This window comes from Chiloscyllium punctatum, chromosome 6 (assembly GCF_047496795.1).
Source record: "Chiloscyllium punctatum isolate Juve2018m chromosome 6, sChiPun1.3, whole genome shotgun sequence".
NCBI classification, from domain to species: domain Eukaryota; kingdom Metazoa; phylum Chordata; class Chondrichthyes; order Orectolobiformes; family Hemiscylliidae; genus Chiloscyllium; species Chiloscyllium punctatum.
Window position 1 is genome coordinate 18937520 of NC_092744.1, and position 13763 is coordinate 18951282.

Sequence of the window (13763 nt, forward strand, 5' to 3'; positions counted from 1 at the left end):
TAGCAACAGGAAAGGAGCAGTCACCCTGTTGGGATTTTTCTATAGGCCTCCAAATAGTTCCAGAGATTTAGAGGAAAGGATAAAAAAGATAATTCTTCATAGGCGCAAGAGTGACAGGGTAGTTGTTACGGGGGACTTCAATTTTCCAAATATTGACTGGAAATGCTATAGTTCAAGTACTTTAGATGTGTCACTTTCTGACAATGTGTGCAGGAGGGTTTTCTGACACAGTATGTCGACAGGCCAACAAGGGCGAGGCCACATTTGATTTGGTACTGGGTAATGAACCCGGCCAGGTGTTAGATTTGAAGGTAGGTGAGCACTTTGGTGATAGTAACCACAATTCAGTTATGTTTAATTTACTGATGGAAAGGGATAGGTATACACCAGACATAAGAGCTATAGCTGAGGGAAAGGTAATTACAATGTGATTAGACAAGATTTAGGATGCATAGGATGGGGAAGGAAATGGCAGGGAATCGGCACAATTGAAATGTGGAGCTTATTCAAGGAGCAGCTACTGCGGGTCCTTGATAAGTATGTACCTGTCAGACAGGGAGGAAGCTGTTCAGCACAGGAGTCGTGGTTTACTAAAGAAGTTGAATCTCTAGTGAAGAGGAAGAAGAAGGCTTATGTTAGAATGAGATGTGAAGGCTCAGTTAGGGTGATTGAGAGTTACAAGTTAGCCAGGAAAGACCTAAAGAGAGAGCTAAGACAAGCAAGAAGGGGACATGACAAGTTGTTGGCGGATAGGATCAGGGAAAACCTTAAAACTTTCTATAGGTATTTAAGAGACAAGAGAATGACTAAAGTAAGATTAGGACCAATCAAGGACAGTAGTGGGAAGTTGTGTGTGGAGTCAGAGGAGATACAGGAAGCACTAAATGAATATTTTTCATCAGTATTCATACTGGAAAAGGACAATATTGTTGAGGAGAATACTGAGAAACAAGCTACTAGACTGGATGGGATTGAGGTTCACAAGGAGGAAGTGTTAGAAATTCTGGAAAGTTGAAAATATATGAATCCTAGGATTCTCTGGGAAGCCAGGGAGGAGATTGCAGACCCTTTGGTTTTGATCTTTATGTTGTCATTGTCTACAGGAATAATACAGAAGACTGGAGGATAGCAAATGTTGTTCCCTTGTTCAAGACGTGGGGTAGAGACAACTGTGGTAATTATAGACCAGTAAGCCTTACTGCTGTTGTGGGTAAAGTGTTGGAAAGAGTTAAAAGAGACATGATTTATAATCACCTTGAAAGAAATAAGTTGATTAAGGATAGTCAACACAGTTTTGTGAAGGGGGTAAATTCAGAACAGAAATGCAGAGACATTTCTTCAACCAGAGAGTGGTGGGCCTGTGGAATTCATTGCTGCGGAGTACAGTGAAGGCTGGGATGCTAAATGACTTCAAGACAGAGATTGATAAATTCTTGATGTCACAAGGAATTAAGGGCTATGGGGAGAATGTGGGTAAGTGGAGTTGAAATGCCCATCAGCCATGATTGAATGGCGGAGTGGATTCGATGGGCCGAATGGCCTTACTTCCACTCCTATGTCTTATGGTCTTAAGGTCATGCCTCACAATCTTTATTGAGTTCTTTGAGAAGGTGACCAAACAGGTGGCTGAAGGGCTTGCACCAAATAGGGTAAAGCCACTGATGTGGTGTATATGGATTTCAGTAAGGTGTTTAATAAGGTTCCCCATGGTAGGCTACTGCACAAAATATGGAGGCATGTGATTGAGGGCGATTTAGCGGTGTGGATCAGAAAGAAGACAGAGGGTGGTGGTTGATGGGAAATGTTTATCCTGGAGTTCAGTTACTTAGTGGTGTACCACAAGGATTTGTTCTGGGTCCACTGGTGTTTGTCATTTTTATAAACGACCTGGATGACGGTGTAGGAAGATGGGTTAGTAATTTTGCATATGAACTAAGCTCGATACAGTTGTGGATAGTGCCAAGGGTGTTATCGGATACAGAGGGATATGGATACACTACAGAGCTGGGCTGAGAGGTGGCAAATGGAGTTTCATGTGGAAAAGTGTGAGGTGATTCACTTTGGAAGGAGTAATGCAGAGTACTGGGCAAATGGTAAGATTCTTGGTTGTGTAGATGAGCCTTGGTGTGTAGAGAGATCTTGGTGTCCACGTACGTAGATCCCCCAAAGTTGCCACCCAGGTTGATAGGGCTGTTACGAAGGCATTTGGTGTGTTATATTTTATTCATTGAGGGAGCGAGTTTCAGAACCATGAGGTCTGCAGCTGAACAAAATTCTGGTGCGGCCGCACTTGGGGTATTGCATGCAGTTTTGGTCACTGTATTATAGGAAGGATGTGAAAGCTTTGGAAACGGTTCAGAGGAGATTTACTAAGATGTTGCTTGGTATGCAGGGAAGGTCTTACGAGGCAAGGTTGAGGGACTTGAGGCTGTTTTTGTTAGAGAGAAGAAGGTCGAGAGTTGTCTTCATTGAGACATATAAGATAATCAGAGGGTTTGATGTGGTGGACAGTTACATCCTTTTTCCTCGGATGGCAATGGCCAGCACAAGGGGGCATAGTTTTAAACTGAGAGGTGATAGATATAGGATAAAATTCAGAGGTAGCTTCTTTACTCAGAGAGTAGTAGGGTTGTGGAACACACTGCCTGCAACAGTTGTAGACTTGCCAATTTTACGGGCATTTACATGGTCATTGGATAGGCATATGGACGAGAATGGAATAGTGTAGGTTAAATGGGCTTCAGATTGGTTTCACAGATCAATGCAACATCGAGGGCTGAAGGGCTTGTACTACACTGTACTGTTCTATGTTCTATGTAATAGTGAAAATGTTGGAAATTAGAGGAATGTAGAGATCCCAGATTGGGCTGGGGACATTGCAAACATAGGGAGGGATAAGGTGTAACAGATATTTGAAAATAACAGAATTTTTAAGTCAAGACATTATCAGATCAGAAAGGATGGGATGTGGGAATACAACTGAATAAAACCTAGTGTGAACTAACGCATGACTGGCAGAATTCTGAAAGCCAGAGGATAAAGTAGAGGCACAGCGACAAAGCAAGACAATGATGTTGGTTTGGAATTGATTTGTAAAACACCAGTACAGAGTTGATTTACTAACTGGCTGCATTTGTGTTATAGTTAGTTTTAATGTTGTATAGCTTTCATCTTTAATATTATAAAATATAACAAGTTGCTCCACCAGAATGTGCCTCAAATAAAATTTGACTTTAAACCTCATAAGGAGATATCAAGATAGATGGTAGAAGACTCAGGTGGAACCAAGTTATAAGGCATGTTTTAAAATGGGAAATTTGGGCAAAGATCTGGAGGGTGACTACTCCAGCCATAGGATATGAACAGTTGAATGCATTTCAACCAATAGAGTGACAAAAGAATTTGTGGTTATACAAAAGAATAGAACAATACAGAAGGATAGGGAAGGGAAGAATAGGGAAGGAGTTAAGCCATAGAGGGATTTGAACATAAGGATGCGAGCTATGAAACATTTATGCAGAGACATGAGGAAAGCAGTGAACAGAATGTAACCCCTTTCTATCTCTTTCCAGTTCTCAATATATATTTTCTTTAATCCAATTTGTTGTGGTTTCCTACAAACAGAGAATAAACACTACATTTCCCAAAGCACGTTGCCCACTCCTGAGAAACATAATAATTTCTAGTTTAATATCAAATAAAGGAGAGATGTCACAAAGAAACAAAATATTTCTCAATTTCTAACAGGCTCGTCTCCTGGTAACACATAAATGAAAATTTCTTTCTGCTTTACAAGAAGTGTGAGGAGAATTAAAATGCAGTTTATAATTTGATCTTAGTATGGAAGTACAGTTATAATGAAATGCAGAAACTGGATTTTAGTAGGACTTTTCACAATCAAAAGGCATCCTGAAGCTCTTTATATCCAATAAAATAGACAATAGACAATAGGTGCAGGAGTAGGCCATTCTGCTCTTCGAGCCTGCACCACCATTCATTATGATCATGGCTGATCATCCTAATTAGTATCCTGTGCCTGCCTTATCCCCATAATCCTTGATTCCACTATCCTTAAGAGCTCTAAAGAACTCTTTCTTGAAAGTATCCAGACACTTAGCCTCCACAGCCTTCTGGGGCAGAGCATTCCATACACCCACCACTCTCTAGGTGAAGAAGTTTCTCCTCAACTCTGTTCTAAGTGGCCTACCCCTTATTTTTAAACTGTGTCCTCTGGTTCGGGACTGACCCATCAGTGGAAACATGCTTCCTGCCTCCAGAGTGTCCAATCCTTTAATAATCTTATACGTCTCAATCAGATCCCCTCTCAGCCTTCTAAACTCAAGGGCATACAAGCCCAGTCGCGCCAATCTTTCAGCATAAGGTAGTCCTGCCATTCCAGAAATTGACCTCGTGAATCTACACTGCACTCCCTCAATAGCCAGAATGTCTTTCCTCAAATTTGGAGACCAAAACTGCGCACAATATTCCAGGTGCAGTCTCACCAGGGCTCTGTACAGCTGCAAAAGGACCTCTTTGCTTCTATACTGTTGAAATGTAATCATTGTTGTAACGTAGGAAATGCAGCCGGCAATTTATGAATAGAAAGCTCCCACAAACACCAATATGATAATGACCAGCTATCCTGCTTGAAATAATGCCAAAGAGTCTTTTAGGTCCACCTGAGAAGGGTGACATAGGCTTGATTTAATAACTAGGGGCGGCAATGGCCAGGCTTTCAATCTGGAGATTAGGTCTTGTTCTGGGAATGTGGGTTCAGCACAGATGATGAAATTTGAATTCAATTTTTTATAAAAATCTGAATTAAGAGTCTAACGATGATCATAAACTGTTGCCAATTGTCAGGAAAAACCCACCTGGTTCACTAATATCCTTTAGGGAAAGAAACTGATGTCCTTACTTGGTATGGCCTACACATGACTCTGGACCTACTCAATGTGGTTGACTTTTAACTGTCTTCTGGGCAATTAGGGATGGACAATAATCTGCTGGCCTAGCCAGTGACTCCCACTTTCCATGGATGAATGAAAAAACTCCAATCTGGCAATGGAATACTCCTCCAGCATTAGTGATGAGTCTCTGAATGATAAATTATCTGTAGGGCTCAAGGGAGAACTCTCTTGTTTTCATTTATACTAATTTAATTCTACTCCTGGTTGGTGTTGAAAGGAGTATGTAGGGCCCAAGTGGCATCATTCTGCACTGTAACAATTCTGATTCTGTAATCTTGTATGTCTCTGTGTAAATAATCATGTGTTATTGTAATGTGAATATCATGATTGCTGAATAATTGTTGAACAACCTGGCAACAATCATTTTTGGGGATTGCATCAGCATTTGGATTATACACTTGAGTGTTGCCAATACCTGTGAAACCGATTCTTCAGAAAAGGAAGGAAAATTGAGCAGCGGTAGTGCTGGTAGTGATAGGAGAGAGATGGTGGGGAATGAATGATATTGTACTGTTAATATATAGTCAATTCAGTCTCGTGGCATATTGAATAGCATTCCTGCATCTGAGCTGGAAGCTCTGAGTTCAAATCCTATCTAGATTTTCATGGTCAAGAATCATGTATCCATGATGCAACCAAACAGGCTGTGTATCAACCTACAAATCCTTCAAACACATGGCAAGGACAGACGACAAGATTTGTTGAGGTTCCAAATCACCAATGTGATGGAATGAAACTGGACCCTTCACAATTACTATTCATAGCTCCAGATTATAACTTACATGCCACATTACCTCAGGCTTCCTGTGGGCTAGTTTGGTCTCAAAAGGCTTGTGTGAATCACAACTGTATCAACAGCACAGAGTTCACTCTCCTCTGTTCTGGCTCTGGGCAAATTCGCAATGTGCCTACTTTAGGCCAGAACTCTCTTGGGTTAAAAAAAACTCAAGAAAAATACATGACCAGTAACAGAAGTGTTGTGCCAATTGGAATTCCCAAAGCGAATACCGGCAATGCCTGAAAACATTCCCAATAATGACATTGCGTTATACAGTACAAATATTCACAACATTAAGATAGTTTATTGCAAGAATTTGTGTGTTACATCATTTACTAGCTTACCTATGTAAATAAATAGAGGCAAATAGCCTGAATGAAATACCTTTGTTTAACAAAGGTATTTCATTCAGGCGTGAACGATGTTCCTACAGAGCGACACTCGAGCTTTCTTTCAAGATTCTTTCTGCAATAAACCTGATACCTTGGGTTTCGGATTTGGTTAGATATATCAACCAAGGACATGCTTGATGATGCACTTGTAAACGCACTCACCTGTCGTGGAGTCCTTTCAGACTTGCTTCGACACCACTCCCAGTCAACCAGCTCCAACTTGCGTCCTTCCTCTTGGGCTAATTTGCGCTCTGAGCCTTCCGGGGTAGCTGCGCCTGACCTTCTGGGTTCCTTGCTGCTCCCCTTGTCCTGACGAGTGGTGACTTTGCACGCCTCTGCGCTCTGGTCTGTGGAACCCCGCAGGGAGCTGTCCCGAGGAGCGGTGGTGCTGATCTCGACCCTGGCGTCGCTCTGAGTTTCCTTTTGTTGGACCGGGGCAAATTTGCTGCACTCTGATGCGAAGGCGGTCAGACTATGGTGTGATGGAGACTTGTTTTCTTCAACACTGCAGCTGTTTGCTTGGGATATCTTATACACCTCGTATCCTTGCTGGAATGACAGGTTGAATTCAAAACCTCTTCGTTTTGCTAGATACAAGTCAGAATTATTTGTCAATGAATAACCATTGTTTTAATATTGCTAAAATAGTCATATCAAACAATTATTTATACATTTCAATCTGTGAAAGCAATTCTATTAGAGACAAATTTGTAACAATTTGGCACAAATAAAGGCATTTTGTAAATGCAGTGGAGAAAGTCTGTGTCCAGAATTAGGAACTCTGGTTTTTGTTTCACCCAATACTGTCACTGAGATTGTGAGGAGAGAGAGAGGCGAGGAAACATTGCACCAGTTGAGGAACAAGGTCGGCCATGGCTCAGCTAGCAGTGTTCTTTTCTCTGCATTAAGATGTTGAAGGTTAAAGCCCACTGTCTGGGATTTATACACATTATCCAGGTCAGCACTCTGAACGCAGCCCAAGTGAACACTCCACTGTCAGAGACAACACCTTTCAGAGGAAGTGTTAAACTAGGATCTAGTATTTGCTCTCTTAGACAGGCATAAAATATCTCCTTCAAACTGGTCATCATCGATTCTAAATTAAATTATATTTTAGGAGGAAGCAGCTGTGTGCAAAATGGTGACTGATAAGCAGGCAAAACAAGACATGCTGAACACTGAAGAGATTATAGCTATGATAGAGAGAATGACTTATATATATGTAGCTTTTTCATGATCACGAGATGTCTCAAAATGCTTAACAGCAAATTAAGTACTTGTTGAAGTATAGTCACTGGTTTACAGTAAAAAATGTGGCAACAAAATTTTGCGCTTCTTGCTTTTACAACCATCATGTGACATTAACACGATCATTTCTTGTCATTTTGATTGAGGGCTAAAAATAAATACATAAAAATGATAAGACATTACCTCTTACAAGAGGATAAATTAAATGGTTCTAAGCAAATAAATGTATAAAGATTGAGCAGAAGTAGCCTGTCCAGCCCCTCAGTTCTTTTCAGCCATTTAATAAGACCATGGCTGATTTTATTTTTAAAAATCTGCATTCCTGACTACCCAGTAACCTTTAGTGCTCTTTGCCATCTATTTAACTCTGTCTTAAAAATATTGAATTGCTTGCCTCCACTGCTTTCTTGGGCATATTGTTCCAAAGTTACATAACCCTTAAAAAGAGCAATGTTCCATGCTCTGCATGATACAAAAGTAATTATTTTCAGGAGATCATTGTTGAGAAGCCACTGACTAGTTTTTGATAGAATAGAAAACGCCAGCTTGTCCCAACTGGGCAGTCAGGATTTGAAACAAAAAGATTTATTAGTGTTTTGGACATTGTACCTCATAAAACTTGACTGTATTTTTTTGTTCTCAGTTTCAGATGCCAAAGTATTGCCTTTCCTGTTCTTCATTACCTCAATTTTTCTGTGTTCACACATTTTGCCATTTTAAAATGAATAATGTTTCTCTTAAATTAAATGAAGATTCTCAGTATACTCTCTGGATTTCATGAACTATTTTCAAACTAGGAAAATAAAGACAGCACTTGAAATTATATTGCACTTTTTAAGATGTGCCAAAAAGCTGAACAACTCATAAACTTTTCAAGTGTAATCACTGTTGTTTTGAAGGTTTATTAATGAATTATGCTTCTTAACAAAGAACTTAAACCTAATTGCTAGGAAATAATTTGAGAGATATATTTGCTACATGAGACAGCACATGGTTTAGCAATAAAGGAAATGGGAATGCAAGTAGGCCATTTGACTCATTGAGCCTGCTCCACCATTAAACCAAATTACAGCTGATCCTCTACCTCAACGCCAGGGTTTTGCACCATCCAGATATCATTATTAATATGTAGAAATCTATCAATCTTTGTCTTGAATATGTTCAACTATTGAAGCTCTACAGCCACTGAGGTAGAGATTTGCTAAGAGTCACCACCCATTCGTGATAGTATTCCTCCTCATCCCAGTTTTAAGTGGCCAATGACTATGGCCCCTGGTTCAAGACCTCCTAAGCCACCATAAAACTTCCTTTCTACATCTACATTCTAGAGCCCTGTACACTTCAATACAATCATTTAGCGGTCTTCTAAACTCTAGAAAATTTAGGGTTAAGGAAGCCTAGCAAGACTGGAATCAATGGGAGTGTAGGGAAAATCTCTCCACTGTTTGTAGTGATATGTGACAAAAAGGAAGATGGTTGTAGTTGGTGAAATTCAATCATCTCAGCTCTAGGACATCACTGCAGGTGTACCTCAGGGTAGTGTCCTAGGCCTAACCTTATTCAACTGCTTCATCAATTACCTTAACTGCATCATTAGATCAGAAAGGAAATACTCACTGATGATTGCACCTATGTTCAATCACATGCCTGATCTGTTTCTTATAAATGGTGGACAGGTTTTGGAGAATAACTTGCTGTAAGATTCCTATTTTCTCACCTATTTTTGTACCCACAGTGCTTATATAACTAGTCCACTTCAGTTACAGATCAACAGTAATCCCAGGATGTTGTTAGTCTAGATTCAAAAATGATGATGCCATTTAACGTCAAGGGATGATATTTAGATTCTCTCTTGTTGGACATGGTCATCACTTGGCACTTGTGTGGCATGAATGTTACTTGCCACTTGTCTGCCCAAGCCCAAACATTATCAAGGTCTTGTTGCATTTTGGAACAGACTGCTTCAGTGTCTGAGGAGTCACAAATGATACTGAACATTGTTCAGTCACCAGTGAACATTGCTAGTTCTGAACTTATGCTGAAGTGAAGGGTACTGATGATGCATCTGAAGATTGTTGGGCCAAGACATTACCTGCAGATGATTGACCTCAACCACCATAACCATCAGATATGACTTCGGCCAGTGAAGCATTCTTCCCTGATTCCCACTGACCCCAGATTTGCTAGAGCTCCTTGGTACCACACTTAGTCAAATGCAACCTTATTAACAAGGCCATTCAGTCTCGCCTCATCTCATGGGCCAAAATGGGTAATAAAAATACAATAAAACTACAATAAAAATACAATAAAGTAGGAGTCATAGAAGTAACAATAACAGACCACAATGAAGTTATAGGCTCATGGAAATTGACACCTAAGTTCAGAGATAGTGGGAGGTGATATCAGTCACTATTCATCCCCATTGGCAGCCAGTCAGATATTGTTAAAAGTCACACAACACCAGGCTATAGTCCAATAGTCCATTCAGAAGCATAATCTTTTGTAGCTCCTTCATCAGGTAACTAGCTTGTACAAAAGCTTGTACTTCCAAATAAACCTGTTGAACTATAACCTGGTGTTTGATTTTTAACTTTGCCTACCCCAGTCCAACACTGGCACCTCCACATCACAAGTAGAGATTGATCAAGCCCCTCTGAAACAAATGAGAAACGAGCATTACTGCTGTGAAGCCAATCACAATATAATGACAGAATTGACTGTGTTCTGGCTTATGGCTTGAGAAGAGCTAATAAGCAGCAGCTTTCTGGAAGTACATGGTCCTGGATGTGTAAAACTGAGACCAGAGAATAAGTACCAACCCTTCAATCGACAGTAAACTGAGTCATAGTAAGCCTATAAATCAATCCTATTTGATAGGTATTACTCTGCATCTTATGCAAAGTTTCCCAAATTAAGTCATCAAACAGTCTCTTGTTGCCTTATTGGTTAAAGTCTCAAAAGAACAAATAAATATTATAGTTTGGATTTAAATTATAACCTAAAACTTTCAAATTGTGCATGTTCAGGAGAATACCATCATCCAAGATATATTTCTGAATGAAAAATAGAAAGTGTGTCACATGACAGTTACAAATTGATGGATTGAGCTGACAAATTGGTCCGTCAGGGTGTAAGATCAACTAGGAGAAAGCGAGGACTGCAGATGCTGGAGTACCAGAGTTGAAAAATATGGTGCTGAAAAACACAGCAGGCCAGGCAGCATCCAAGGAGCAGGAGAATCAACGTTTCGGGTATAAGCGTCAGGGTGTAACTCAAGCAATTTAACATTTGAGTCACTATTTTTCTCAGTTCTTCTCTGCTACAGTTCTCAATAGTGAAATCTGAAAGTATTTCAAATGCATGAGCAGAGGATTTATTATTCAGAAATAAATTTAGGAATAGCATTTTAACCATTTTTAAAATAAAAGTTTAATTGCTTAGTATATGTGCAGTGATAAAATGAACTTTAGTTTGCAAAGTTAATAGTATTGAAAAGTCTATTGAATAATGATGTCACAATTAATTTCTTTAATGATTAATTTCTTTAATTACAAACTGATGATGAAATGATCATATTGCAAAATGAAATGACCACCTTGTTGTAAAGTGTCTTAATGTTGCATGAAAGTTGAGAAGGTATAATGACTTATTGGTCATGTTGCTGGGCTAGCAATGAAATTAGTTTGTACTCGTCTAACTAATCAACGAGAGATGTGAGTTTGGTTCCCACCATGGTTATCAGGAAATTTAAAATCAAGTAATTTAAATAACCTGGGAATAAAAAAAAGCTGATTTCAGTAAAAATGTCCAAGAAATTATCAGCTATGAAGAAAAACATCTGGTTGCTTAATGTCCCTTGAGGATGTAAATCTCCGACTCTGGCCTATATGTGCCTCCAGATCCATAGCAACATGATTAATTCTTTACTGCCCTCTGAAACAGTATAACAAACTGTTCCATTGTACTCAAGAAGACAACTGACCAGTAATTTCTGAAGAGCAATTAGGAATGGGCAAATAAATGTTAGTCTTGCTAGTGACATCTTGTGATTTACAATTACACAAAAATGTACTGATTCTTTACTCAGTTCAATTGACATCAGATGTGTGCATTATTAATCATCTGTGCATGTGTGTGTATGCATGCATATGTATGTGTGTGTATATATATATATTATATATACATATCCTAAATCTTGACAATAAGAGCGGGAGCAGCAGAGGAAGTGACGGTAAACAGAGGGGCAGCCGGGAAGGAGAACGGTGAGTATAAATACTCCCCCTTTAATCACCAACGGTCATTTGAGTGGGAGCAGCGGCCAAGGAAAAACGAACCCGGGAGACTACAGCTAAGGTAAGACAGTTTGTTTCAAAATTACTTACCTGTAGCGGGCAGCGGTTTTTTTTTCTCTCTTCACAAAAAGAGCGGGAGCAGCAGAGGAAGTGACGGTAAACAGAGGGGCAGCCGGGAAGGAGAACGGTGAGTATAAATACTCCCCCTTTAATCACCAACGGTCATTTGAGTGGGAGCAGCGGCCGAGGAAAAACGAACCCGGGAGACTACAGCTAAGGTAAGACAGTTTGTTTCAAAATTACTTACCTGTAGCGGGCAGCGGAAGTGAGGTTGGAGCGCATAGCTGGGCGGGAAGGTAAGTGATTAGTATTTGAGTGGGTGTGTTCTAGACCCCAGGTCCTACTTCCGTAGGGCCTCCCTCCCACCCTCCTCCTCTAACCTAACTTTAAAGTCCACAGGTTATTGACTCAGTGTTCTTGTTTTTGGAGACAGTGTACAGTCATGGCAGCGCAGGCGGTGGAATGTTCCTCCTGCAGGATGTTTGAGGTAGGGGTGACCACCGATACTCCTGCCGACTTCGTGTGCAGGAAATGCAGTCAGATCCTGATCCTCACCGAACGAGTTAGGGAACTGGAACTGGAGCTGGATGAGCTGAGGATTATTCGAGAGGCTGAGAGGGTGATCGATAGAAGCTACAGGGACATAGTTACGCCAGAGAACAGAGGTAGCTGGGTAACAGTTAGAGGTGGGAAGGGGAAGAAACAGGCAGTGCAGGGTTCCCCTGTGGTCGTTCCCCTAAAAAATAAGTATGCAGCTTTGGAAACTGTTGGGGGGGACAGCCTTGCAGGTGTAAGCTGCAGTGAAGGGGTCTGTGGCTCTGAGATTCAGAAGGGAAAGGGGGAGAAGAGGAGAGCGCTAGTTATAGGGGACTCTCTAGTTAGAGGGACGGACAGGCAGTTCTGTGGACATGGGCGAGACTCTCGGATGGTTTGTTGCCTCCCAGGTGCTAGGGTCCGAGACGTCTCGGACCGTGTCTTCAGAATCCTTAAGGGGGAGGGTGTGCAGCCAGAAGTCGTGGTACACATTGGCAACAACGACATAGGTAGGAAGAGGGGTGGGGAGGTCATTCAAGAGCTCAAGGAGTTAGGCTGGAAGCTAAAAGCTAGGACAGACAGAGTCGTCATCTCTGGGTTGTTGCCGGTGCCACGTGACAGAGAGGCAAAGAATAGGGAGAGAGTGCAGTTGAACACGTGGCTGCAAGGATGGTGTAGGAGGGAGGGTTTCAGATATTTGGACAATTGGACTGCATTCTGGGGAAGGTGGGACCTGTATAAACAGGACGGGTTGCACCTGAACCAGAAGGGCACCAATATCCTGGGGGGTAGGTTTGCTAGCACACTTCGGGGGGGTTTAAACTAATTTGGCAGGGGGATGGGATCCGGACTTGTAGTCCAGCAAGTAAGCTAGCTGTGTGTCAGGATGTCCAAGACTGTAGGGAGGCTGTGGAGAAGGTAGCACTGACAGGGACTACTTGCGGACACAGAGATGGGCTCAAGTGCGTATACTTCAATGCAAGGAGTGTCAGAAATAAGGTGGGTGAACTTAAGGCGTGGATCGGTACCTGGGACTACGATGTTGTGGCCATCACGGAAACATGGATAGATGAGGGACAGGAATGGCTGTTGGAGGTTCCTGGTTACAGATGTTTCAGTAAGACTAGGGAGGATGGTAAAAAAGGAGGGGGGGTGGCATTGCTAATTAGAAATGGTATAACGGCTGCAGAAAGGAAGTTTGAGGGGGATCTGCCTCTGGAGGTAGTATGGGCTGAAGTCAGAAATAGGAAAGGTGCAGTCACCTTGTTGGGTGTTTATTATAGGCCCCCCAATAGCAGCAGAGATGTGGAGAAACAGATTGGGAAACAGATTTTGGAAAGGTGCAGAAGCCACAGGGTCGCAGTCATGGGCGACTTCAACTTCCCAAATATTGATTGGAAGCTCTTTAGATCAAGTAGATTGGATGGGGCGGTGTTTGTGCAGTGTGTCCAGGAAGCTTTTCTAACGCAGTATGTAGATTGTCCAACCA

At 41.3% G+C, this 13763-nt stretch overlaps 1 protein-coding gene across 1 annotated transcript in view; it reads right to left on the reverse strand.

Moving 5' to 3' along the window:
• LOC140478588 (probable G-protein coupled receptor 149) overlaps positions 1–13763 on the reverse strand; it is a 44644-nt gene that overhangs the window by 15104 nt on the left and 15777 nt on the right. The window contains exon 3 of the mRNA XM_072571811.1: positions 6303–6727. Coding sequence (XP_072427912.1) covers positions 6303–6727 — 425 coding nt within the window. The remainder of the gene's footprint in view (positions 1–6302; positions 6728–13763) is intronic.